At 46.2% G+C, this 25085-nt stretch overlaps 1 protein-coding gene across 29 annotated transcripts in view; it reads left to right on the top strand.

The window, feature by feature from the left end:
- Positions 1-25085, top strand: part of cac (calcium voltage-gated channel subunit cacophony) — a 108792-nt gene that overhangs the window by 69199 nt on the left and 14508 nt on the right. For 20 of the 29 annotated variants that reach the window (XM_069113388.1, XM_069113396.1, XM_069113414.1 and 17 more), the window contains 18 exons: positions 464-578; positions 852-1246; positions 5222-5325; positions 6232-6387; positions 6562-6782; positions 8271-8374; positions 9206-9321; positions 9544-9603; positions 9704-9796; positions 11870-12070; positions 12401-12828; positions 13037-13359; positions 13457-13579; positions 13663-14226; positions 14387-14732; positions 14903-15067; positions 18982-19092; positions 23966-24049. In XM_069113388.1, the coding sequence (XP_068969489.1) occupies positions 464-578; positions 852-1246; positions 5222-5325; positions 6232-6387; positions 6562-6782; positions 8271-8374; positions 9206-9321; positions 9544-9603; positions 9704-9796; positions 11870-12070; positions 12401-12828; positions 13037-13359; positions 13457-13579; positions 13663-14226; positions 14387-14732; positions 14903-15067; positions 18982-19092; positions 23966-24049 (3709 nt within the window). Of the gene's footprint in view, positions 1-463; positions 579-851; positions 1247-2124; positions 2226-5221; positions 5326-6231; positions 6388-6561; positions 6783-8270; positions 8375-9205; positions 9322-9543; positions 9604-9703; positions 9797-11869; positions 12071-12400; positions 12829-13036; positions 13360-13456; positions 13580-13662; positions 14227-14386; positions 14733-14902; positions 15068-18981; positions 19093-21871; positions 21983-23965; positions 24050-25085 lie in introns of those variants that run through there. The other 9 variants (XM_069113394.1, XM_069113389.1, XM_069113416.1 and 6 more) reach the window with 5 other exon arrangements.

Genomic DNA, 25085 nt, shown 5'->3' with positions numbered 1-25085 from the left:
CAAAAGTCTCGGCTAATGTAGTTAATTAGCCCCAGCGGCGTATTATATGCTCGCGCTGGCCATTAACGACCTCTCTGGCGAAACACTTGGCAACTACCATCCGACCAGGCGATTCTTATCCTCCCAAAAATAATCACGCTCTGTACGTATATTGCTGGCGTATTTGATCGCGTCGCAATGCCTCGGTAGCGTGACTTTGCATTTCTTATCTCGACAGGCGGAATCTCTCGCCGAAATTGCTCGGTCGAATGTCGCGTATCACGAAAGTCGAACGCGATCGCGTCCGCTTCTCGCGGTCGCGTATTCGTTTCCGTGTTTGCCGGTGACACGCCGTGAACTACAAGTTCGCAAAATCGATGGTATCCTCTGGTGGCAAGGTGTGCCGTCACATACGCGTGCCCGATAACAACGTACCGTGAGTTTCGCTCGCTGGCTAACACCTTTTATCTTGCGTGATTTGCAGGTTGGCAGCGCAAGAGGCGGCACAAAGGGACCCTGGATACGCGAGTCAGTACAGGAGAAGGCCGAGGTTGGCCGGACTGAGTGGTCTCGGTGACTGGACTAGCTTTGGAGGGGAGGTAAGAGGCGAACTCGAAAAATCTATGTGCCAGTTTCTTTGCTTTGCCGCGGAGGGATCGGGTTATCGCTGGGCATTCGCCCCCCGAGGGCAGGTATCGTCTGTCTTGCTTGTTCGTGTCGTAGCGAGGAAACATTCGGTTTCTCGGGGATAAACGGTCGTTATCAATCGGAGAAGAATGGCGTGTTCGGTTTATAGAGTATCGAGGAAGGATACAGATGGTAAGAAAGGGGGGATAGGATGAGATTAAACGGAAGGAAAACGTTGTAAACAGGTACCTGGTCTGGTGGACATGGCGCCAGGCCGGGATCAGGGCGGAGGGGCGGGTGGCGGTGGGGCAGGTGGCAAGGGCACTACGTCGTTGTTCATCCTGTCGGAGGATAACTGCATCAGGAAGCATACTCGCTTCATAATCGAATGGCCGCCCTTCGAGTACGCCGTCCTGCTCACCATCATCGCCAATTGCGTAGTCCTCGCCCTCGAGGAGCACCTGCCGAAGCAGGACAAAACCATACTCGCGCAGAAGCTCGAGGCCACGGAAATCTACTTCCTCGGGATCTTCTGCGTCGAGGCGAGCCTCAAGATCCTCGCCCTTGGCTTCGTCCTCCACCGTGGCTCCTATCTGCGCAACATCTGGAACATCATGGATTTCTTCGTCGTGGTGACCGGGTGAGCGAATCGTTTTCTATTGTTCTACGCTACCGATACTCTCCCCTTTCTTCTCCGGGACGATCTTTGACAACGGGAGATCTCGCTTTTCCGTATTCCTTCGCTCTCGGTTCGAGTTCGAAAGCCTCGTCGATCGATTTCCGCGCGTACGAGAAAGCGAGAGAGAGAGAGAGAGAGAGAGAGAGAGATGTAAAACAGCCGAGGAATACGGAAAACAGGGATCATCCTTCGTTAAAATTCGCGAAAGCTCATCGCTCGAGTTTTACGTACTTTCGTTTCCTTCTACTTTTCTCGTTACTTTGTTTCATCGCGAGCTCACTCATCATTTCATTCTCCATCCCCCCGTGTTCTTCTACTCCGTGCAAACGAACGAGCGCATTCTTGCTCTTTCCACTTTTTTCCATCCTCCGCTGTCTCTTTGTCACTCTGTCTGTTCGTCGTTGGTTGGCGATGCATCGCGCGCGCACTCGCTTCGTCTCGTAAGAAAACGCACGGAGAGGAAAACAGTGGACGAGGAGAATGGTCTCGTACTTGGTCAGGCTTTGATCGAATTTCCAGCGCGTTCCGTTTCGATGATTTCGCGTTAAACGACCACCTCTCTTATCCCTCCGATTACGCTCGCCTCGAGGAGCCCTGTTTACGGAGAAAGCCTTTCTTTGCGCGTCGTTCGCCGCGTCCTACGCATTTCGATTTCCTAGCCGACGATCGATACGACGTCGAAGTGAGAAACGTTTACACGCGTACGAAAACTCGCTTGAAACTCAACGACGACGCAACGAAAGGATCTTTCTCCTTATTGATTTAAGATTTAAGGAGATCGCACGTCGATCGGTTTTTTTCGGCCGAGCAGATAGATTCTAGAGTAATCCTTGGATTAGGTCGATGACCGTGTTCGCCGAAACAAACGTGGACGTCGACCTGCGTATGCTACGTTCCTTCAGGGTCCTCAGACCGCTAAAGCTGGTTTCGAAAATTCCAAGTGAGTCAGTCACAGTTCTGCGAAACGGCAAACGATACAAACGCCATAAGTAACAGTACAGAGTGCAGTAACAGAGAACAGTCGAGCAGCAGATTGATAACTAACTAACTAACTAACTAACTAACTAACTAAATCCCCCGTTGTTCCTGGCAGTTTGTGTGCGTTCGACTAGTCTCCTTAGTTTTATATACGTTTCATCTTTCTATTACAGATTTATTAGTTTCTATCCTTTTAGTTTCCTTCTTTAGTTTTCCCGATTATTTATACACGTTTTTTCACGTCGTTTAAGCGTTCCGTTTTTTATCGTTGATTGACCACCACTTAGAGGCTATGGGTGTATTAGAAACAGTTGATTGACGCTAGATGATCGTTGGCAGTTTGATGATCGATATTAATTGAACATAATATCTTTATATATATATATATTCTGTGTCCACGTGGTTTGCGTAATTCGAGTGTCTTATACGTTATACATATATATATATATCTATGCGTATTATTGATATTCTACTGTCTCTATAGAGGACTTGCGTGAATTAGTCGCTAGTGTTATATTGCGTTACTATTTGCTCTATATCTTCTGTCGTTATGTTCAGTTTTGTGCACAAGTTATTCGTACATTTAGAGAGTTTCAAAGTCGACAAATTAGACACGTACATACGCACACGCATACACACGCACAATACACACATACGCACAACACACACACACACACACACAGAGGCACGCACGAACACGCACGCACATACTTACGTAACACACGAAACGTACGGCGCGAATATACCGAGTCATCGACGAAATCTTTGGCTTTTCATTAGGGAAGGAAAAGTTATCGGACGTGCGGTGAATTTTCGTTGCCGCGATGCGCGACGAGTATCTTTAATTCGCCGTTCGAATTTTTTTTCGTATTCTGCTCACGTAGCGTCTACCACGTCAGGTGTATCGAAAATTTCGAGAAAATATTTCGCTCGCACACGACGCGATGAACGCCCGAAGACGAACGAACGACCGAAGCAAATTCGATTTAATCGGTGTAAACGGTCTCGCCGATGTTTCGATGCTCGTTGGACAGCGTACGGATTATATATACGTTAGACTTCTTTCGATTCGAAACTTGTCGTGTAACGCGGAATACGCACGCGTATACTTGATACACGTACACACGCAAAAAAAAAAAAAAAACACGAAACTACTGGCCTGCAGGTGTCTCTATATTTAGCAAACTCTATCTTTAGTCACAGTCACTGATTGATAGAATTGACTATACGTTGGTAAATAGGTACATGTTCTAGAACAGTAACGTATTCGAGCAAGCTCGTGTTTGCTAGAGAGTGGTACCTTTAGACATCCTCGAGAGACCGAGTCATAATCCTACACAGACTTTTAGACTTCGACCGAGATATCCTCTCTCTTGTCTGCTTTCCCTTCGATCACGGTCCTCGAAATTTCTCTTCCCCACGATTACTCCGCAACACGAATCATAGCGTGCGAACGAATTCGGACTCATCTTACCACAAAAAAGAAAAAAAAAAAGAAAAAAAGAAAAAAAAATACCAGGATGCAAATTCAACGTTCGAGAATGAAATCAATTTTTCTTCCACGCTGACCAAGATTCTGCGATGATTCGACGAAGATTTCACGAAGATTTTACGAAGAATGCAAACTCTGCAGTATGGGAAATCTTTTCCTACTTCGCTTCTAATTTATAGACATTCCCAATTAGCGGTGTATTTTAGGGTCCGAGCAATCCTAGCTATATTTAGGACGCCAACGCTATCGACGATCCGTCGTGGTCGTTTCGAACGATAAAAGCAGAACGAAATAAGCGGATGATTAAACGAAACGATCCGTCGATATTTTTGCGATCGACAGAGAACAGGGGTAAAAAAGCTTTGTACGACGAACGAGTTGAACGACCGCGATGGATGTTACGTTTATTATCTTCGTGGAACTAGAGTTATAGTTAGCAGAGGATTGTATTCGACGGCATCTAGAATTAGAATCTCGCGTGAGTAACTTAATAAGAATTTCCTCTCTATCCAAGCGTCGAAATCCTCCTGATAAAAGAAATCATTAAACGTTTAATCTCTTAGCGTAGTTGCTCCATCCCGTCAAACCGTTAACCCGTCTCCATGCTTTCGATATTAAGCCGAATCGATGGAACTTGGAAACCGTTTTCTCCGCCTTTCGCGATTATAGTTTAAAGGGTGATCCAACGATGCGCTAATTCGATAAGCTAATCCGACGCTGTGAGAATCGAGAGTCGAGCTTTTTGTCTTTGAATTCGACTGTACGTACGATCGAGGGGCGCGAAGGGTTGACACTTTCACGTTCAGTCGCCATCGATCGCAGTACATACGCGGAAATACGCGACGACGCGTTAAAAGTTTTATTATTCGCGCCTTCGCTCAAAAGTCCTAGGGCTTCGAAAGTTGTTACGTTTGCTTGGAAATAGGAAAAAGGTAGAAAGTAACGCGATACGTTGATAATTTTATCGAAAGATTTAAACGAAAGATCGCGTTATATTATCCGTTGTTTTTTTATTTAACGTTATCGATAGTACGATTATTAACGATAGAAGATGTCTCCTGGTACTTTTGAGCGTATATCGGATCCGCTTATCAGCACGCAATTTAGTCATAGTCGGCATAGACGTAGTAAGAAATGGTAAAGAACGGTCGCGTTTAAAGTCGCCACTCGTAGAATTTCATCCCCTGTCCGCCCGACCTACATAGTTTGGAAAGGCTATAGAAAACGTACGTTGAGATAAAATTGATTTCGTGTGGTATATATTATAAAGAAGAAAAAGAAGCGAAGATATATCGGTCCCCGACGAGCTTCACCCCGATTAGACATTCTCCCATTTTCCCATCGGTTAGGTCATAGAACGCTAGTTACCACATAGTTGTGTAGCTTAAGTACTTAAGTAGCGTGAGTATTAGTGTAATAGAGTAGAAAGTAGTAAAGTGTGGCGGGGTGTGTGTGTTTTGGGGCAGGTTCATCACGGCGTTCTCGCAAGGCATAGAACTGGATATGGATCTGCGCACGTTGCGTGCGATACGCGTGTTGCGACCGCTCAAACTTGTCTCCGGCATACCGAGTGAGTAGCGTTTCAATACAATCGGCCATGAAAATCCAGCCGAATCGAACGAAACGGCCTCTCCGTCATTCTTCTTTTTTTCTCTCTATTCTTTTTTTTACTTTTTTTTTTTTTAAATTATCACTCGCTCGTCAGATGTTTTGGCACTTTTCGAACGATCAGTTCGCACTTCGAGTCGCTATTGAAAATAATTTCCAGTCACGAAGAAAATTAAAGTACATCGCACGTTCGATTCCGTTCGGTATACGGAGCGAGCAAATTTTTTTTCTTAGAAGAAAAAACGCGAAAACACGAGGCTCGGTGCTCGAGGAACGCGCATTCTGATTTCCCTCTGCCTCTGCAATTCGGATACTTCGGGGATCGATCGGATCTTCGATTCTTCGAAACGTTTCCATTGATCGATAGCTGCTACGTAGATCCGATTACGAGCGAACCGACGACTAAACGTTTCAGACATAAAGCTCGTAGTTCAGTTGTAGTATTAACGTTATTTGCAAGTATATATTTTTATATCTATATATCTACACGTAGATGCCTTGCAACGTTAGAACGACTATTTTGTTTTACGTAGCACCACCCAAATAGCTATATCTTTTGAGAGTTGTATGCTGTGTCCATGTAACAAGAACGAAGTATCTCAATTGTTTAGCCGCTGTGGATCCTCGTATCGATAATACGAACGCCTTTATTTAAACACGATAGTCGAGCGTGTTGATTTCGTTTCGGGAGCTTCGCTTCGGGAAAAAAAGAAAATAAAAGAAAAAGAAAAGACAGTACGGCACGCACGCTTCCCCGAGCAGCGAGGAAAAGTAAAGAGACGCGAAACGAGTAAAAAGAGAGTAAATAAACGCTTGGAGGGCGCGGTGGTTGGGCCTGAATTACTCCTGTCGAATTTCTTTCAAACAGGTCTCCAGGTGGTGCTCAAGTCTATTATCAAGGCAATGGCGCCGCTTCTGCAGATCGGTCTGCTGGTGCTCTTCGCCATCGTGATATTCGCCATCATCGGGCTCGAATTCTATTCGGGAACCCTGCATAAAACGTGTTACAGCATCAAGGATATCAGTGAGTAAACCGTGTCGAGAGAAGCGTTTCTTTTCTTTCGTTACCGATACGTTCGGGAAACGAGAGCCGGAGAGAGAAAGCGATCCGTCCAAGTACTAGAGTCGTTGACGAATGGAAAGGATGGAAGGAAAGAACGAAGGAGAACCGATCGGTCTGACGTTCACTCTGTTGTAGATGTAATCGTGAAGGAGGGCGAACAGGCGAGCCCGTGTAACACGGACAACAAATCCGAGGCGCCATTCGGGGCCCACGTGTGCGACGCGAACATCTCGACGTGCATGGATCACTGGGAGGGACCAAACTTCGGCATCACCAGCTTCGACAACATCGGATTCGCCATGCTCACTGTCTTCCAGTGCATCACTATGGAGGGCTGGACTGCCATATTGTACTGGGTAAAGCAAGAGATATGTCCCTCAGTGTTAAAAACTCTCTGTCTCTTTCTCTCTCTGTTTCCTATATACGTACGTTTCTCTGTTGCGTGTCGTCACGTCGCGCACGTACCCCGAGTCAACGCGTATCAAACGTGCCGATACTTTCTCCGTCTTCGCGTTTCTCCATTTATTTTCCTATTATTTATTTCCCAGTCGACTCCCTTTATCGTCCTATTCGCATCCGTCGTTCGTTTTTGCCAAATTTCTCTCCTTCGGTTCGAAATCGACCGCATAACGAACACTTGGTTTCGCCAAGGGGAAAAGCGACCTGGTGTTGCGAGTGGTCGTCGATTCGACCAGAGTACGTTCCATTCTCTCTGTCGTTTCACTTACCTACCGTATACACGTATACCTTTCTTCCATTGCTTGCCGTCGTTCGCTACTTTTAATACGTCTGTTGAAATTTCTAAATGTGATCGTATATTTTACGTCCCTTCGTAACGCTCCTTCTATCCTCGTCCGATCGTCCCTTGTCTGTGTGCCCGTGTTTATTTCTCACCCCCTTCTTTTCACTTTATATCTGTGTCTGTGCCCTATGACGTCTCGCTTCCGCCCGTTTCATTCTTGTTCGTCGGAACCGAAGAGAAATGCTTGCAGATGTTCTACAGCTAACACTGACCTACATGTTCACCTTGCTCAGTATAACACTGTCAGTTTCAGCCCTCTTTGCAAATCTTGGTGTTAATTGCATTTCTTTTTGTAAGCTTCGTACTCTGCGCTACCGGAACTCGAAGAACTTCAAACCGCGCGATCCTCCGTCAGACGATCTTGAATTTCTTCGATTCGGTTCCGCGCACAACGATCGATATCTTTCATTCCTCGGTACGATGGAAATTCCTTGTCTATTCTTCTTTTTTTTTTTATTTTTTTTATTTTTTTCTTGGCAAATCGTATCTTACAAATAATACATGCCTGTTGTATGAGAAATGGCACTGCGATATCCATGAAACTGTTGACCGTTGTCTCTTTGTATAGTGTTAATATGTTCTCTCTTCTTTCTTTTTTTTTTTTTTTTTTTTTTTTTCATTTTCTAATCACTGTCACCTTAAGTGTTGTGTGTAATCGACTAGTCGTGTTACTCGCGATTCGTAACGCTGCACGATGAGCGTACGGATCGACGAGCGTGTACCTTGAGTTTCGTTCTTACAACTTGAAACGAAATTGGCCTTCGCGACGTGGGAAATTGATGCTGTTTCCTGCAAGGAAGAGTTAAAAACGAAAGCTTCGATTCTTAGAGATAGATTCCCAGCGGGACAAGGACAAGTGAGAAAGGGAAAGGTGGGAGGGGGCGGGGAGGAACGAAGGGTTAAGTGTCTCGATGTTTGTATGTCGTATGCCAACTGTTTGGTTTCGATCATCGCGATCGATGCGCGTGACAGCTGCGTGGAATCGGTGACTCGCGCTCGCACACGTAACGTGGGCTTCACGTGGCTCTGGTCAAATTTGCAGACAAACGACGCTCTTGGCAGCACGTACAACTGGATTTACTTTATACCATTGATCGTCCTTGGCTCATTCTTCATGCTGAACTTAGTTCTCGGTGTCCTGAGCGGGTGAGTATCTTCATTTTCGATTATCGCGATCCTCGTTCACGTTCTGTCTCTCTCTCTCTCTCTCTCTGATTTACCAATTTGCCGGATCTTTACGAATTTTACGAACACGTAACAAATCCACGGTGAACGTTGAAACGTTATTTGCTTACTCCTTACTGAACTATGTAAAAGAGGATCTTGGTATTTGACGCGTCGAAGAAACACGTCTCGTGGATTCGTCGCGTCGACGAGAATTCGTTTATTCGAAGTACGAACGGCTCGACGACTCGGGTCAGGCCGTCGCGGTTCCAACGAAGAACGGCCGATTACGTTTCTTTCTGTTCGTCAGGGAGTTTTCGAACGAAAGAACACGCGTCGAGAGGCGGGCGGCTTATCAGAAAACAAAGAGAAAGCGTCTATTCACGACTGCGTTCAGTGCCTACTTAAAATGGATCACTCAAGCAGGTTTCGAAACGATCGATCATTCCTTAAGTTCGTCGCGCTAGCCGTTTACTCGCTGGGCGAGTAGGCGAGTCGCCGGTAGCAGTAGCAGAGCCAGAGTAACGCGTCGTCGCGCTACGTACCTACCGCTAGTAGTACAACCTGTAGTTGTTCGCCCCGGTAGACGCCGCTAATACGACACGCGTTGCGTAAACGTCTCGAATTGTCCCGTTTATAGAATCCTCGCTAGATCCGCTCGCTAGGTTAGAATAATATACTCGGCGACAACTCGGATATTCGCTGGCTAAAGTAACGCGCTTAAAGAAAGAAAAAAGGAAAGGCGTATTTATGTGGAAACGATCCCCTGTTGTCCCATGTAACGCTGCTCTATCATCTTTGTAACGCTTGTAGAGAGTTTGCGAAGGAGAGGGAAAAGGTGGAGAACAGGCAGTCCTTCCTGAAATTGCGAAGACAGCAGCAGCTCGAGCATGAACTGTACTGTTACCTGAATTGGATCTGCAAAGCAGGTTAGAAAGTCAACATGCCAGCTACATCGTTTATCGATCGTGCACCCTTTACGGCTAACGTCTTTTTTAGGCTCTAAACTCTCGTAGCTTTTGTCCTTTTTGTATCGGTCATTTTATGCATCGTCTAACGATAGGTCGATCCTTTTTCGTTCGACCGAGTTCGCTTTCGTCTTCTTCGTGTGTTCCACCGTATAGAGAGTAAATATACGTTGTTATTTGTAGAGGAGGTAATACTCGCGGAAGAAAGGACCACGGAAGAGGAGAAGAAGCACATATTAGAAGGTTGGTGGCTGGGTCTCTTACGAATTTCTCCGGTCGACGAGAATGTTTTAAAGCGTATCGAGCGAGTGACAGAGGAGAAAAAATGTACGTATGTTTGCAGGAAGAAAAAGAGCCGAGGCGAAAAAGAAGAAGCTTGGCAAGAGCAAAAGCACGGACACGGAGGAAGAGGAAGGTGACGACGACCAGGACGACGGTGAGTTGTATTTTTCCCGCTTGACGTTACTTCTAACGCGGCGCATTATCTTTGATTCCTCCTCGATCGAAGATCGAAACGATTCGGTCTCTAACGAAGGATCTCGCATTGACCTTCGGTAAACCGACCATCGTTCGTGCGTCGTTCGTAATCGGATAGAAGACGTTAAAGAATATTTGCGTCTTGCGATCATTCTCTGTTCGCATTGGGGAGAAAGCGTCGTTTCGAAACGTTCGCTCGCTTTCTCTTTCATTTCTAAGTCTCCCTCGGCGTTACTTTCTATTTTGCATATTCGTGTTCATCGGCGTTGCAATCGACGCGTTAATAAACCAAAGTCGGATGGTCTCACGAGTAATAAGTTTACGTTCCTTCGCCTTCCCGTTGAAATTCTGTCCACGATCGAACGAACGAACGAACGAACGAACGAACGAACGAAGAAGAAAGGCAGAAGTTGGCGCGAGCGAGAATTGCTCGTGGGACGATCTGACGTTCCTTCTGATTTCTGTTTCGCATCCGATAAAGAGCGACACTTTAATTCCCTCGACCACGGCGACGAACATTCTAGACACACGCTATCAGATGCTCCTCTTGTTTCAGTGCCTAAGAAAAAACTGAAAGGTAACTACAACCAGACAGTGTTACGATTCGCAAAGAGCAACGTAAACGAGGCTGTATTCTTGTAACTTGTTTTCGTGTCTGTTTCCTCTGTGTTTTTCCTTTCAAAGGTTCTTTCGTTTCACCTGTGACGCACGCGACCAACCGTATCAGTACTCGCAACACGCACACACGCCCGCTCACGTACACACGTAGATCAACGAGATCGCGATCGTTGGAGATTTTTGCACGTGCTGAGCGCGAAACGCGAATTCGAACGTGATTCTGACAACACGTAGACGAGCGAATCGTTTCCGAGACGTATAATTGACTTTACGTCGTTGCATATCTCGCATCTTCGGACCGAAGAATTACCCTCGCGCAGTTAAAGTACATACATATACATATACGGCAGCGGGAAAAGACAGCGCGACAAAGCGAGCGTAATTATCGTAATTGCGAAGAAACTTGAACGTATCTAGGAGCGAGTCGGGTTCCAGTTGTCTTCGAAATTCTCAACACTCGGAAATTACGACACACTCTACTCGGTGAATCGAGACGTTTTGTCTTCCTTTTTCTAGGAATTGCTTCTGTTGGCTGGTGTAATTGTGTATACTTGTATCTATGTATATTTATACTCAACGATCAGCCTGGGACATTCGCGAGAATCGCCGATACCCGTCGTTCTTTCCGTTCGTTGATGAGAATTTCACGTTTCGTCGATATTGATAAAACGACGAGTGGCGAATGTGCCAGGTGAACGTGTGTATCCACGTGGTCTAGGTACGTCCAGCAGTGGAGGAGTACCGATATCGATGTTTTAGTAGTGTACGGCGAAAAATCTGTTTGACGAAATAGAGCGCCGTAAAAAACTGGTTAAGTGGTAGCGTTCGACATCTAGTCGTAGATTAGCTTCACGCATCGTCGATCAAGAATAGATAGAAACAGCCGCTTGTGTTAGAGTAATCTCTAGAATAGATGTGTCTCTGTCCGCTATATATCCGTCCGTTAAATAATCGAAGAACGAGAGAAAAAAGTCAAAAAAGAGTAAAAGTCAAAGATAAACAGGATCTCCCAGACGAACTTGGTAGAACCTATTATCAGCCAGAGTTATGGAAGAAAGTTTCTGGAATCGGATCGCGATATCGAATACATCACCGAGTGCCGACAAACTTTTGGCGTTCTGCGATGCAACGTTTTTCCGGGAAGTAATTCGTTGTATCGCATTACGATATATATATATTATCGGGAAAGCGTTGGTTAACGCGCTAACGAGATATAACGCGATTGCACGGATAAATTCGTTGGCAAAATTACTCGATATCTTTGTTGTAGCAAACAAAAAAGAAAAGAAGAAAAAAGAAAAAGAAAAAATTGAAAAAGAAAAGACGACAAGCACGAAGAAAATCGGTGGAGCGGTATCGAAGAGATACGAATATACTGAAATTATTGTTAAAACGATCGATGTACGGTTTATAGGGTTTTCGAGGGCTTCCTCGACGAAAGAAAAGGGACCTTGCAAGCAGTTTTGGCTGGCCGAGAGAAGATTCAGGTACTGGATACGAAAGTCCGTAAAATCGCAAAAGTTCTACTGGTTCGTCATCGTTCTTGTGTTCTTCAACACCGTCTGCGTAGCCGTGGAGCATTACGGCCAGCCGCAATGGCTGACCGATTTCCTCTGTAAGTAAACGATTCCGGCAGATCCAAACGATCAGTGCAGGGTAATCTTTTCGTGGAGTAGTTAACTCAGCGACAGTGCCGCCAATTACACACTCTCGCTATTTTTAGTATAGTATAATATAATATAGTATAGCGTAGCATAGCATAGTATAGTATGGTATATAGTATAGTGTAGCATATACGGTATAGTATAGTAGCAAGAGGAATGTATCATCGTGACGTAATTGGCGCTCATTGCCTCTGAATTAACCAGCAAAAGAATCATTCTGTACGAAAGAAATTTCATTGGTGTCTCCGGTTTGTGAACGGTGTTAAAACGGATGTTGACAGACTTCGCAGAGTTCGTGTTCCTGGCTCTGTTCATGTTGGAGATGTTCATAAAGGTGTACGCGCTCGGTCCTCGCACATACTTCGACTCGAGCTTCAATCGTTTCGACTGCGTGGTCATCTCAGGATCGATCTTCGAAGTGATCTGGTCCGAGGTGAAGTCCGGCTCTTTCGGCCTCTCCGTCCTACGTGCCCTTAGACTCCTGCGAATTTTTAAGGTCACCAAATACTGGAAGAGCCTGAGAAACCTCGTAATATCGCTGCTCAGCTCGATGCGTAGCATCATTTCCCTGCTCTTCCTGCTCTTCCTCTTCATTCTCATATTCGCGCTGCTCGGTATGCAGCTGTTTGGCGGCCAGTTCAACTTCGATTACGGCACGCCGCCCACCAACTTCAACACCTTTCCCATCGCGCTGCTCACTGTCTTCCAAGTAAGTTTCGTTCGACCGCTATCTAACTTGCGTATTTGCTTCGAACGTTCGACTGCGAAGGAAAGAGTTACACGAGACATGGTCTTTCCGTCGGCGCAATGTTTAGACGAAACGTTTGGACGAAAGTAGCTTCGATAGTTGTAGAAAGAGAAAGGACGCGCGTTGTCGGCGGTGCCATTTGTAATTGGGTATAACTTGGTGCACGCAGATCCTGACCGGAGAAGATTGGAACGAAGTGATGTACCAGGGTATAGAGTCGCAAGGCGGTCACAAGAGGGGCATGATCTACTCGTTGTACTTCATCGTGTTGGTGCTGTTCGGCAACTACACTCTGCTGAACGTATTCTTGGCTATCGCCGTCGACAATCTGGCAAACGCACAGGAGCTGAGCGCCGCCGAGGACGAGGAGGAAGTAGAGGATAAACAGAAGCAGGCGCAGGAACTGGAGAAAGAGATCCAATCTCTGCAGAATCCGAAAGACGGTGGCGCGCCCAAGGTAGAAATCTGCCCTCCGAGCCCCAACCAGAATTTGTAAGTTTCCCTTTGGTTTCTACGAAATGTGGAACACGCGATGCGAACGAACCGCTGCCAACGGTAATTTCACTTTGAATTTAACTTTGAATTTCAGCAAAGACGGAAAAGGTGGTAAACAGTCGTCCGAAGAAGAGAAAAAGCAGGATGAAGACGATGACACGGGACCAAAACCAATGCTGCCATACTCCTCCATGTTTATACTGTCCCCTACGAATCCGTAAGTTGTCCGTTCCGATAGCCCGTTTAGATTTCTACGATTGGTATGTAAAATACGAAATTCGAAAACGTGTTTGACGACAGCGTAAGAAGAGCCGCCCATTGGGTCGTCAACCTGAGGTACTTCGACTTCTTCATAATGGTGGTGATATCTCTGTCGAGTATCGCGTTGGCCGCCGAAGATCCCGTAAAGGAGAACTCGCCGAGGAACGAAATTCTGAATTACTTCGATTACGCGTTCACCGGTGTCTTCACCGTCGAGATGATACTGAAGATCATCGATCTAGGGATTATCCTTCACCCGGGCTCGTATCTGCGCGAGTTCTGGAACATTATGGACGCGGTGGTTGTGATATGCGCCGCGGTTTCGTTCGCCTTCGACATGACCGGTAGTTCGGCTGGACAAAATCTCTCGACGATCAAGTCGTTGAGAGTGCTCCGAGTACTTAGGCCGTTAAAGACGATCAAGAGAGTGCCGAAGCTGAAGGCGGTGTTCGACTGCGTGGTGAACAGTCTTAAAAACGTCATCAACATTCTCATAGTGTATATATTGTTCCAATTCATATTCGCTGTGATCGCGGTGCAGCTGTTCAACGGCAAGTTCTTCTACTGCAACGACGAGAGCAAATATACGGAACAGGATTGCCAGTGAGTATTTCGTTTCTTTTTCCTTTGCCGGCGAAACCGATCGACCAACATATCGAGGTACTGGTAATTTTTATCGTAAAAATTGTCCTCGTTCTCTTCGACCGTTCAAATAAATTCTAATCGTTAAATTTCACTATGCTCACCTCGCTGTGCCTCGCAGGGGTCAATATTTCGTTTTCGAAGAGGGCGCCCTATTGCCCGAGCCAAGGAAACGAGAGTGGCAGTCGCAGTTTTTTCACTACGACAACGTGATGGCCGCGATGCTGACGTTGTTCGCGGTGCAAACTGGCGAGGGTTGGCCACAAATCCTGCAGAATTCGATGGCGGCCACGTACGAGGACAAAGGCCCCATTCAAAATTTTCGTATAGAGATGTCCATTTTCTACATCGTCTACTTCATCGTATTTCCATTCTTCTTCGTCAACATCTTCGTGGCCTTGATTATCATCACTTTCCAGGAGCAGGGAGAGGCTGAATTGCAAGACGGCGAAATCGACAAAAATCAGGTTGGTTGGCTGGACTACCGTTAACCGGATCTCTATGTCAGTCGTATACTAACGAGAGGATGCTGGCTCGTCTAACGCTAAGAGAAATCGGATACGAAAGCGTCGATCGATCGACGCGGTAGAATCGTCGCGCGTAGTCGATTTATTCCTTTCGTTTCCATTCGTTTCAGAAATCTTGCATAGACTTCACGATACAAGCTCGCCCCTTGGAGAGGTACATGCCGAAAGAACGAAACAGCGTAAAGTACAAAATCTGGAGAATAGTGGTATCGACGCCGTTCGAATATTTTATCATGGGTCTCATCGTATTAAACACAGTACTGCTCATGATGAAGGTAAGCGTCAATGATTAGCCGGTTTGCTGCCCCTCTTTCTCTTTCTCTCCGGAAACGTCTCGAAGAGAAGCGTAATTAGATTTTCTTGTGGACGTTACGCGCCTGATAACAGCGATAACGCACGACGGAGAAGACCGAATAACGAGCGCCGGAACGAAGCACGCGTTTCGTATGCTTCGTGCGTAGCCGTGTAATTTTTCTTTCCCCTTTCTCTGTACTCGATCTTCTCGCGTTTCGTCGAGACTCGATCTTCTCGCGTTTCGTCGAGTCTCGATCTCGATCTCGCGTTTGGCAACTTTAACCAATCGAAAAGCAGCCTAACACCGATTCTCGTGGTTTCGAGAGTCGCGAGAACGTATCTATCACTCGTCGTTATCGACAAACGTGCACAATGGAGAGTTCGAGGCAACTGTAAGATATATAACGTTATATCTGTACGAGGACATTGTTGTTCTTGCCTGCCAATTTACTTATTGTTCTCTGTATAATTGTCATCCTTGTACCCACTGATACGTGTACACAGCTGTGTTCAATACTCTTGCGTTTCCCCTCTGGAAAACCAAACGCTCCTCCTTCTCTTCTTTCTCCTTCTTTCGTCATTTTGAATCCATTCGGAGCAGACTTTAGTTGAACAATCGTGATTCACCACGTGTCTCGATGCTTTTTACTTTATGCTCTTTCCCGTTCGTTCCAGTATCGGGACACTTTTATTTCCATGCCAGGCATGCGCGAGTGCCTTCACATCTTCCGGCACGCTGGTCTGTCTCGCTCGTCCATTGAATTTGCAATCGGTTCGAACGACTAAAGCCGATTGGATCTTCCATGGAAGTAGCTACTTTTCGAATAAATCGATCTCTTGTAATCGGTCTCTCTCTCTCTCTCTCTCTCTCTCTCTGTTTCTCGTACAAGCGGCCGAATTCGAACGCGTTGAAAAGTAGAGGAAACGTTTCACGGCACTCGCGCCCTGCTCTATCCTATCCTACCACCTACCTCGGTCTCGCGCGTTTATCCAACGTTTCTTTTCGCTCTCCTCCGATATTTTATTTTCCCTTTGTATATCGGTTTTTTCCGTTTCGCTTCTTTTCATTACGTTCGGTAAAGTTCTGCGTTCCGCGACCGTTTTGTTTTCTCTGTGCCGTTCTTCTTCTACTCCTTGCTCCTCTTTTTATTGCATGCCCGCTGCTGTGTCCTCGTCTTGATAGTAGACGAAGTACTCGAAGATGCGTGGAAAAACCGATATCGAATATCGATGTGTTCCCACGACCACACACACACACCCACACATACACACACGACGTGCGTTCGACTCGTACGCCTTGACAAGCCCATGTTTGAACTGGTGGCGGGGTTCGAAGCGTTGCACAAGTAACTGGCTTCATTCGATCGAAGATCAACGAGAATAGAAAGTACACGGTCGAAATAACGAGAGAAAACGCTGCGGCATACGACAGCCCTGCACGCCAATCCACGTGCCTTTCTTTACTCTCTTTCTCTTCTGCTCTTTTTGCTATCTTTTTCTCGATTCGTTCGTTTCCTCGAACGCCGGGTCTATTCGCCTGGCGCGCGCGCGCGCGCACCGTCTTCGCGGTCTTCGCACCAGCTGTCTCTCGCGTTCCAGCGTTATACTCGTTAGAAGGCCGATTGTTGCGAACACAGAGAGATACGCTTCTCGCCTAGGCCGATCACGATTATGTCGCAGACGCGATCGACGAACAAATTAGCGTCGCGAGCAAACTCACGCTCTTCGGTGTTGCAGCGTTCGAACAACGCGATCCTAGAACTTTTAGAGGACGCACGCGACACGTGTACGACGATGCTTAGCGACTCGGCTAGTCGAGTCGATCCACGCGATACAGACATACATCTGCGTAACTACTTATGCAGTTTACCGAGGTCGAATCCACGCCAAAAGTTCGATCGGGTACACAGCATCGCTCGTTTCCTTTCGACTCCTTTTCGTTTTTGAAAATGCTGCCTGACGATGCGAAACAACATCGACCAATCATTTTCTACACCGTACTGCACATGGTTTTGTGAATGCGAAGCACACACAAGCGACACACGATATTTAAATATCGCGGCCAAGAGAAACGAGATCGTCGTTCTTCCGTAAAATTCTCGTCGGAGCGTCGACTCTTTCGAGTTCGACGATCGACGATCGAGTCAAGGGAAGAAACAACGAGGCTGGATCTCTTTGCCCAAAGGCACGTATTTGTTCCCGACACGTTCCGCAGCACGTATCGCACACAAGATGTCACATCCGTTGTTCGTTACACACGTACTTACGAAACTGCGTGTCGCATGCTGGCTGCTCGCAAGCGAATCCAACTCGACTGGACTGTGTGTCGAGCGAACCAACCAACACGAGGTCTACCGAATGTGTGTGTGTGTGTTTGTTCCAATACCAAAGAAAAAGACACGTTTCTTGCACGGGGCGCCCGCACGATTCGATCCTTCCAATCCCCTCCTCGAAATCGAACAGACGAAAAGAGGAAAGATTATTTTAGTACCTCGAGCGAACTGATTCTTTTCGTACACCGTCCGTCCCCTTTCCTTCCACGAACCACCGTTATTTTTTCTTTCGATCGGTGCCTTAGCTCGCTCTCCGTATCTTAATTCCTTTCGGTTCGTCTTTTCGTTTCCTTTCGTCGTTTTTCTTTTCGCCGACTTACGATTCGTTCTTCCTCTAGTTTCTCACGACTCTCTGACTCTCTCTTCCAGCACACCAAACTCTCGTATCGCTCCACTCTAGAAACAAATCCTAACGCGAACGACCGAGAGATACCGTTTTCTACAGTCTTTTCGTAAGTTCCTATTTTGTCGAAAACGCGGAATCGATGTCTCCGTCGTTTTGCCTGTATTTGCTATTAATTCGGACATCGATAACCAACGCAAATCGCTTCGTTTCAGAGCCGCGAATTCCATGAAATAACGCGATCGTTCCAAAGTTTACGATCAGCGTCGTAGAGTCGCGGTTTCGTCCCCTCGGTCGTTGCGTCTCGTCAAACGCGATCGATCATCGTCGGAGCTCTCGATGTGCGATTGATCGCCAAGATATCACGCAATCGGTACGAAGATTCAATTTTTCCACGTAATTTCATTCTAGAAGACGGGAAGATCGCCGTGTCGCGACATCCAGTTTGTACCGGCATGGTCATGTCCGCGAGTTAGCTCCACGCTTGATACGGTACCGCCCGCCTAAAGCCATCCCCCTCACTTTACCGTTATAAAAGAGGAAACAATCCCTTTAATGTCACCGTTACCGTACACACCCTGTACGGTCGTACAGATACACGTATCTAGGTTAACGCTAATATTATACGCCTATGTGTCTCCCTTTTTCTGTCGACTGGAAAGTCCCTCGCTATACATATATATCTATATCTATATATCCATATATATACATATCTATCTATATATATGTATATATATATATATATATATACATATATACACACGTCTTTTATATATTTGTGATACCGTGTCACACCGGGGGAACCGTCCAACGATACGCGACGCTTCGATCGTCGTCGAGATATCCTAAGCCAGAGGATGCTAAATTTATCAACGCGCTAAACTTGGAACGAGTCGATTTCCAGCACGTTCAACGATTCTTCCTCGACTTTACGGCAAAATACGTGCACGTACGTACGTAGATGGTGTTCGGCAAGCGTGTCGATGGACGGATCGCTCGATCATCGAGATCGACCGATTCTCGGTCTTTTGCCGTTGCCGCCGGTTTCCTGGAGACACGGAGAAAGACTAAGAAACGGCGAAAAGGGGGAATCGCGGTGGTTATAGAAGCGTCGATTCCCACCGTGTGGCTCGTGGTCGCAATACGCGGCAATTCATAGGCTTGTACGTCCGTTTGTCTGTCTCTCTCGGCCGTGTGTTTGTCAGTGTATGCATTGCAGTTCCATCGGCAAAGCGACGCGTACAAGAACGCGCTGAAGTACATGAACATGTGCTTCACGGGGATGTTCACCGTCGAGTGCATACTGAAGATCGCCGCATTCGGCGTCAGGGTAAGCTCCACTATACCAACAAATCCCACCTCCCCTCATCGAACAGATTATCGAAAGAACGTACTCGCTTAGAGTAGCCAGCTCGAGCGTGCGATCACGCTTCGAGCGGCATTTTTCTCGAAAACTGATGCCTGGCGACTTTGTCTTCGCCGTATCCGTCGTTCCGCGCCGATGACGTTTGCACGATTAAAAAAAAAGAAAGAAATCCATTTAGCCACGACTTTGGAGTTACTAAATTTGAGAAGACGATCGCAGAATCAGTTTTCGAAGTAGACTGGTAAGTTTCGCTTGTTAGAGTGCAATTAGAGCTCTTTTTTTTTCTTGGAAGAATAGGTAGTATCTTGTCTACTCGAGTACTCGAAAATATCCGTGTATCGCAAGGATACGTGTATGTACGAGTGTAGTAGATCACTACTTATTGTTGGAGAACCTTTTGTGTCCAGAGCCGAGCAGACGCTAAACGTCCGTAGCACACGCGCGTCTTTCGTCGCGTTCTCCTCTCTCTTGGTTGTCCGTTTACGTGGAAACTTGCGTACTTTTTCCTGCTTCGTCGATATCGAGAATCGAACTCGCGGTAGATCGCAGCGGATGCTCCGGCTCTGAACACCGATCGAACGCGTTGCGCGTTCGTGTACACGCATTTTCTTGCTCTACGAGGATCGTAGAATCGAGAAATATGGAAGAAAAGTTCGTAGAACGTTGGTCTTCGAAATTTTTCGATCCGCGGTCTTCGTCGATTCGACGCTCTCAGAATCATTGAACACGAAACATCGAAATAGAATTTTCCAAACTCCGTAGTGTCTGTAGATGCAATTGTACGCGTAACGAGAACAGAAAACGCGTTTAACCGCGAGTTGTTTCGAAAACAAGACGTGGAACGTTAGTTTCGAAACTAAACCGCATCTACGTCGCGTCGTACCTCGCTGTTAAACGCGTCCTCGAAATATCGCTATGAAAGGTAGTTTATGAAACATACACGCAACCCACATACACGCAACACCACACTACACGACACACTAGCGTCTCACATTGGCCGGTATTCAGACACGAAGATACAAAAACCATAACGATCACGTCAATTTGTTCTTTTGTTCATATCTCTCACTCTCTCTCTCTCTCACACACACACTCTCTCTTTCTCTTTCTCTCTCTCTCTCTCTATTCTTTTTTCGGCTCGTTGTTTTAATTTTTCGACCAAAGTTTTCCCACGAGATACTACGTCGAACGGAGGGGACCGCCTCGAGGAAGTAAATCCGGCTAGCACGCACGATGAACGTAACTCTAAAGCTCCCCGTATGCTCATTGCCTGGTTGCATCCGCACGTAATCACCGCACGTTGATGTATTTTTTTATTCTCGCATGCGTGCACCGTTGCTTCGACGCGAAGCATCGATTTCTCTCGATCGTCTTTCTTCGCTAGTTATCGTCCACCGAAATAAAAGTGAGACGATAAAATCGATGAAAGTAGTACGCGGACGATCGCGTCTGAAATCGATGTTCGACGTCGAACGGTGTCTCTGTTGTTTGCAAAGATTGCGTGTTATGGGCCAACGACGGATATCACTGTCACGATCGCCGCTTCGTCGAGATACGATCGTGAACGACAGTACCGAACGAACGTCGGTACGTTCCGAGTTTCGATACGCGTCGGTGGAGTCACGAAAGAGTAAAACGAAATAAAACTTGTACTCGTTCGTGAAACTCCGTTGGCGATGGAACGCGACGTAACGTTCGGTGCTTCGACATGGAACGGTCGATTTTGAAGTACAACGAGAAGAACGGAAGGCTCGACGACTGTCACCGATTTCCGCCACACGCATGCCGTTTTACCACCACCGGGAACGACCAGTTACGGGTTCTACGCACACCCATCGCACACACAGTTACACACACGTACACCAAATGGGTCGTTTCGGGTGCGCCGATGAAGCGCGCGGGAACGATCGGTTACTTGGAAAGATCGCTCTGTCGAAGATTGGTTAGACTTGCTCGAATACTTTGGGGAGGGGAAAATAAGAGGTTGTTAGGTCGATCGAACGGTTGTTCGATCGAAAGAGGGAGCCGCCGGTTCCCGTTTATCGCAAAGGGATTACTTCGATCTACGGAAAATTGCTTGCCGCGCGAGCCACAGTCGCAAGTATCGAAATTTCCTCGCGTTTCTCTCCTCTTTATCGCTAGAAGCTGTCACGCGGATGTATCTGTGATACGAGAGAGCGGTAAAAGTTGCAGAAATATAGAAAAGAGTCGATATGGCGATATCGAAGTAACCCCGTTGCGAACCAACTTCGAACCTCGACAAACGAATCGAGCAAACTTTCTTTCGTTCGAGATTTCAATCTCTGCTCTCTCTCTCTCTCTCTCTCTCTCTGTTTTCTTTTTCTTTTTCTTTTTCTCTTCGTACGATTGCTTACGAGCGAGAAGCGGGTGGGAAGCGTCTCTCGCGGAGAAAGAGAATTTGCTCGAGTCGTGGAACGACGAAGGAAAACAGAAGAGTAAAACGGCTGGGGGTTTGATACGAGGTAAACGACGAGAGTAAGGAAAATCGAACGATACGAGTAGAAAATGTACGCGAATTATTGGTAAACACGGCGCGATTGTGTGTAGCCCGTCTGGAAAGTTGACGAGAAGTTGCGTGAAATCGAGTTTAACGAACGGAAGACTCGCGACGTAGAAAAGAATCGTAGTGGGGAAATAAAGAAAAAAAAAAAAAAAAAAAAAGACGGGCAACGATACAGAATCTAGGCTTGTGTTACGTCTGTGTGTTGGGTGTATTTTATAGTATCACGAGGCGCCGCCAAAACTTGTGGACGCCTTGACCATCGTGAACTTCGCCGTCACATTCCTTTTCCTCATTGAGTGCATCCTCAAACTCGTCGCCTTCGGATACAAGGTATAGAAAAATCCTCTTAATCACTAACTCCACCAATTTCAATCACACGCAACTATATTTCTATAGCCTATACAGTGTTACCACATTTTTACTTTTTTTTTTTTTTTTTTTTTTTTTTTACGTAAATCTCTTCTTCGAATCTCTGCGCTGTACCGAACCAGGTACCAGCCTGCGCGTTATCGACATCGCGCGAGGGAAATTCAAACGCGGTAACTGGCGAGAGGATTAAGCGTTCGCGTGGCCGCGATTTGGAGATCGAACGATCGTCGTCGATCGAGAAACGTGCATAAAACGAAATGTACGACTAGCGCCAGAAAAGAGGAATATATCGAGCGTATATCGTGTATGGAGGAGCGATCGAAAGGTTGAAATTCAAGCGAGAGGACCGTGTGGCTTTCTCGAGTCGGTCTGTCCGCGTAATTCGAACGACGCGGTGACAAGTAGAAGACAGTTTTGTGAACGTAAGATCCCCCCTGTTGTTTGATCTGTTTCAGAGTTACGATGCAAGTGCGATCGAAACGTGTACCGATTAACTTCGAGCGGTACTCGTAAAAATGGGGGGAACGAGTATTAATAATCGGTGTCCCACTGTGGTGAAATACTGCGAAATGCTCGTAGAAAAAAACCTTATCCGTGTGCGTAGCGGTCGATACTGCCGCGGCGAGGAAGCGACCGACCGAGATAAAACTAAAGTATTTACCTCGTCAGCGAATGACCAGTAGAATATTTTCGTTGGTTTATCGACCATACTCGACTGTACGCTTGCCGTAAAGTTAGTCGCTTTGTAATTTCTCCCACCTTCCTGTTGTTTTTACGCGTACTGTTCGCAAACGGTCGTGAAAAGAAACAAAGTTCGTCGGTATACCTTTGAATCGCCCTGTATTTAGAAGTAAAAGCTAGAGGTAAACTGTAACTGGCGATAGTGTACCGAGAAGCTGCGATAGAGTTGAGATTGTTACGCTGATTAATCTCTACTGGCTTGCATATATTTTTCTACCATTAGACGAAAGTGACCTCTTTCCTGGCCCCCGGGAAAAGGTGGAAAAAGTAGAGCTTCTCGCGATAGAACCGCGTCTCTATCTCTCTCTCTAGTTTGCTTGCTATTATACCTATTACGGCATGCTCCCGTAGTAGATACATCTTTAGAAGAGATCCCGTCACTTATAGTTCAGCCGATCATCGATCACCGAACCGTGCGACTCGGCTATCTCGTAATCGCCTAAAGACCCTCTCAGCCAAGTCTCTTCATCTTGTCACACAACACTGTAACTACGAGCGAGAAGAAATTGGAGAGATATCGGTAGATTATTTCTTTTCGATGTTTTATCTCTTAACCGACGACGCGTTGTAGCCAACCGGTACGACTCTCACGATCACATTTATCTTTATCGACGAACGATACTTTTTGTTTTACGTACACGACGTTACGGTATCGGGTTACGTCGACCGCTTTCGTGGACTACACGTGCATACGACAGACCACTTTTTTTTCCGCTATTTCTTTGACCGACGTATCGTTCTAAAGCACAGCTCTCTGTGTATTTACCTCTGAAACCGACATTTACACCCGTGAAAGTGTGCGTAGCGATGCACACGCGCGCATACACGAGTACACACACAGCTACACACAGAAGCACACTAGAATACACTAGGAGACACGAACGACAAACGGATGGAAAGGTCGGTCCCGTTGTCGCGGGTCCGAGCTTCCTTCTTTTTCTTTTTCCAACCGAGTTGGTAGTTTCTTAGCGCTAGTTTCGCGAACCATTTACACACTTGCAAACTGTCTCCAAGTTTCTTCCAACGTTCTACTCGTTGGAAATCCGATTACCGGTTCTCACGGAGAGGAGGAAAAAGACGAAAAGATCGTTTGGCGAGCGAAAATGGGTAAATACGTTGGAAGAAGCTTGGACGCGAAATGATAGGCAAGATCGATAGCGCGATGGTTTCTAATCGATTTCTTGTTTGATCCCCCGCGAACAGAATTTCTTCAAGGATGCCTGGAACATGTTCGACTTCGTCACAGTGATCGGCAGCATCGTGGACGCCCTCGTGATCGAGTTCGGGGTACGTAGAGCTTCGGCAAGAATGGCCGTTTAAAGTCGCTGAGTCGAGTAAATGTTCAGAGTGAAGTAGTTTTACGAAAGGAGAAGTAGAATGTCCAGGCGTTTGATCTACCTAACGAGAAACCCGATTATACGAACCTTTCGTTCCCGTCCTCTTAACTGTGTTCTTGATCCAATGTTTGCTTGACTGTACATTATCGAGTGTCGTCTTTCCTTTAACCCTTTTGCTGCTTCTTTAGTTTCAGCAAAATGTACAAATATAATAACACGTTAGCAGGTAAAATCGACGATTTTATTCGAGCCCCTACAATCTCATGTATCTGCGTAGCTTTATGCTGCATTCATACGCTACACATCCACACTGTACATTATCACACCTGTACATTATCACACCTGTACGTTATACGATTACCAGGATTACACACGTATACGCAGTATACATGTACATTACGATGTCAGATTGGCCTTTCGAAGGGAGGAAACGCTTTCGAAGATAAATTATTCGCAACGACGGTCGACGGTCGAAAGAGAAGAAAAGGAAAGAAGAGAAAGAAGATGTTGTTTTTTGAGAAAGCTTCGCGAGCGTTTTCCTTCGAAAGATTCGTTCTTGTTCACTGCGTATAGCAAAGACGACGTTCTCTCGAACGATCAACGTAAATACAGCACTATCCATCAAGTATTTCTTTACTCCTCTGTAGTAGAAGTGTATTTACCAAGACCCGAAGTAACATCGTGCTATACTTCCACATGCCGTAATTATAATCCAGTAAAAGCGTCAGACATAGAGTTGAGCGTCGATGCCACATCGAGGCTGTCGAGTCGAGATCTCCCTTAAATGCTTGCACTCCTAGTAGGTTTGCTGAATCGTCAACGATTAACGCGATATTTTGGCTGAAACTTACTTTTAGATATCAAGGTAAGCCAAAGCCATACATACCTTTTCCACCAAAGCTTCGCGTAAACGACAGTTGTTACAAGTGTCAGTCTCAGTGGCCGCCAGACTAAGCTTCGTTTATATCTATATGTATATATATATA

Source organism: Bombus flavifrons, chromosome 5 (assembly GCF_040668555.2).
Source record: "Bombus flavifrons isolate JBK064 chromosome 5, iyBomFlav1_principal, whole genome shotgun sequence".
Classification (NCBI taxonomy): Eukaryota; Metazoa; Arthropoda; class Insecta; order Hymenoptera; family Apidae; genus Bombus; species Bombus flavifrons.
The sequence above is the reverse complement of the archived record's forward strand: the minus strand, read 5'-3'. Positions and strand labels throughout refer to the sequence as shown.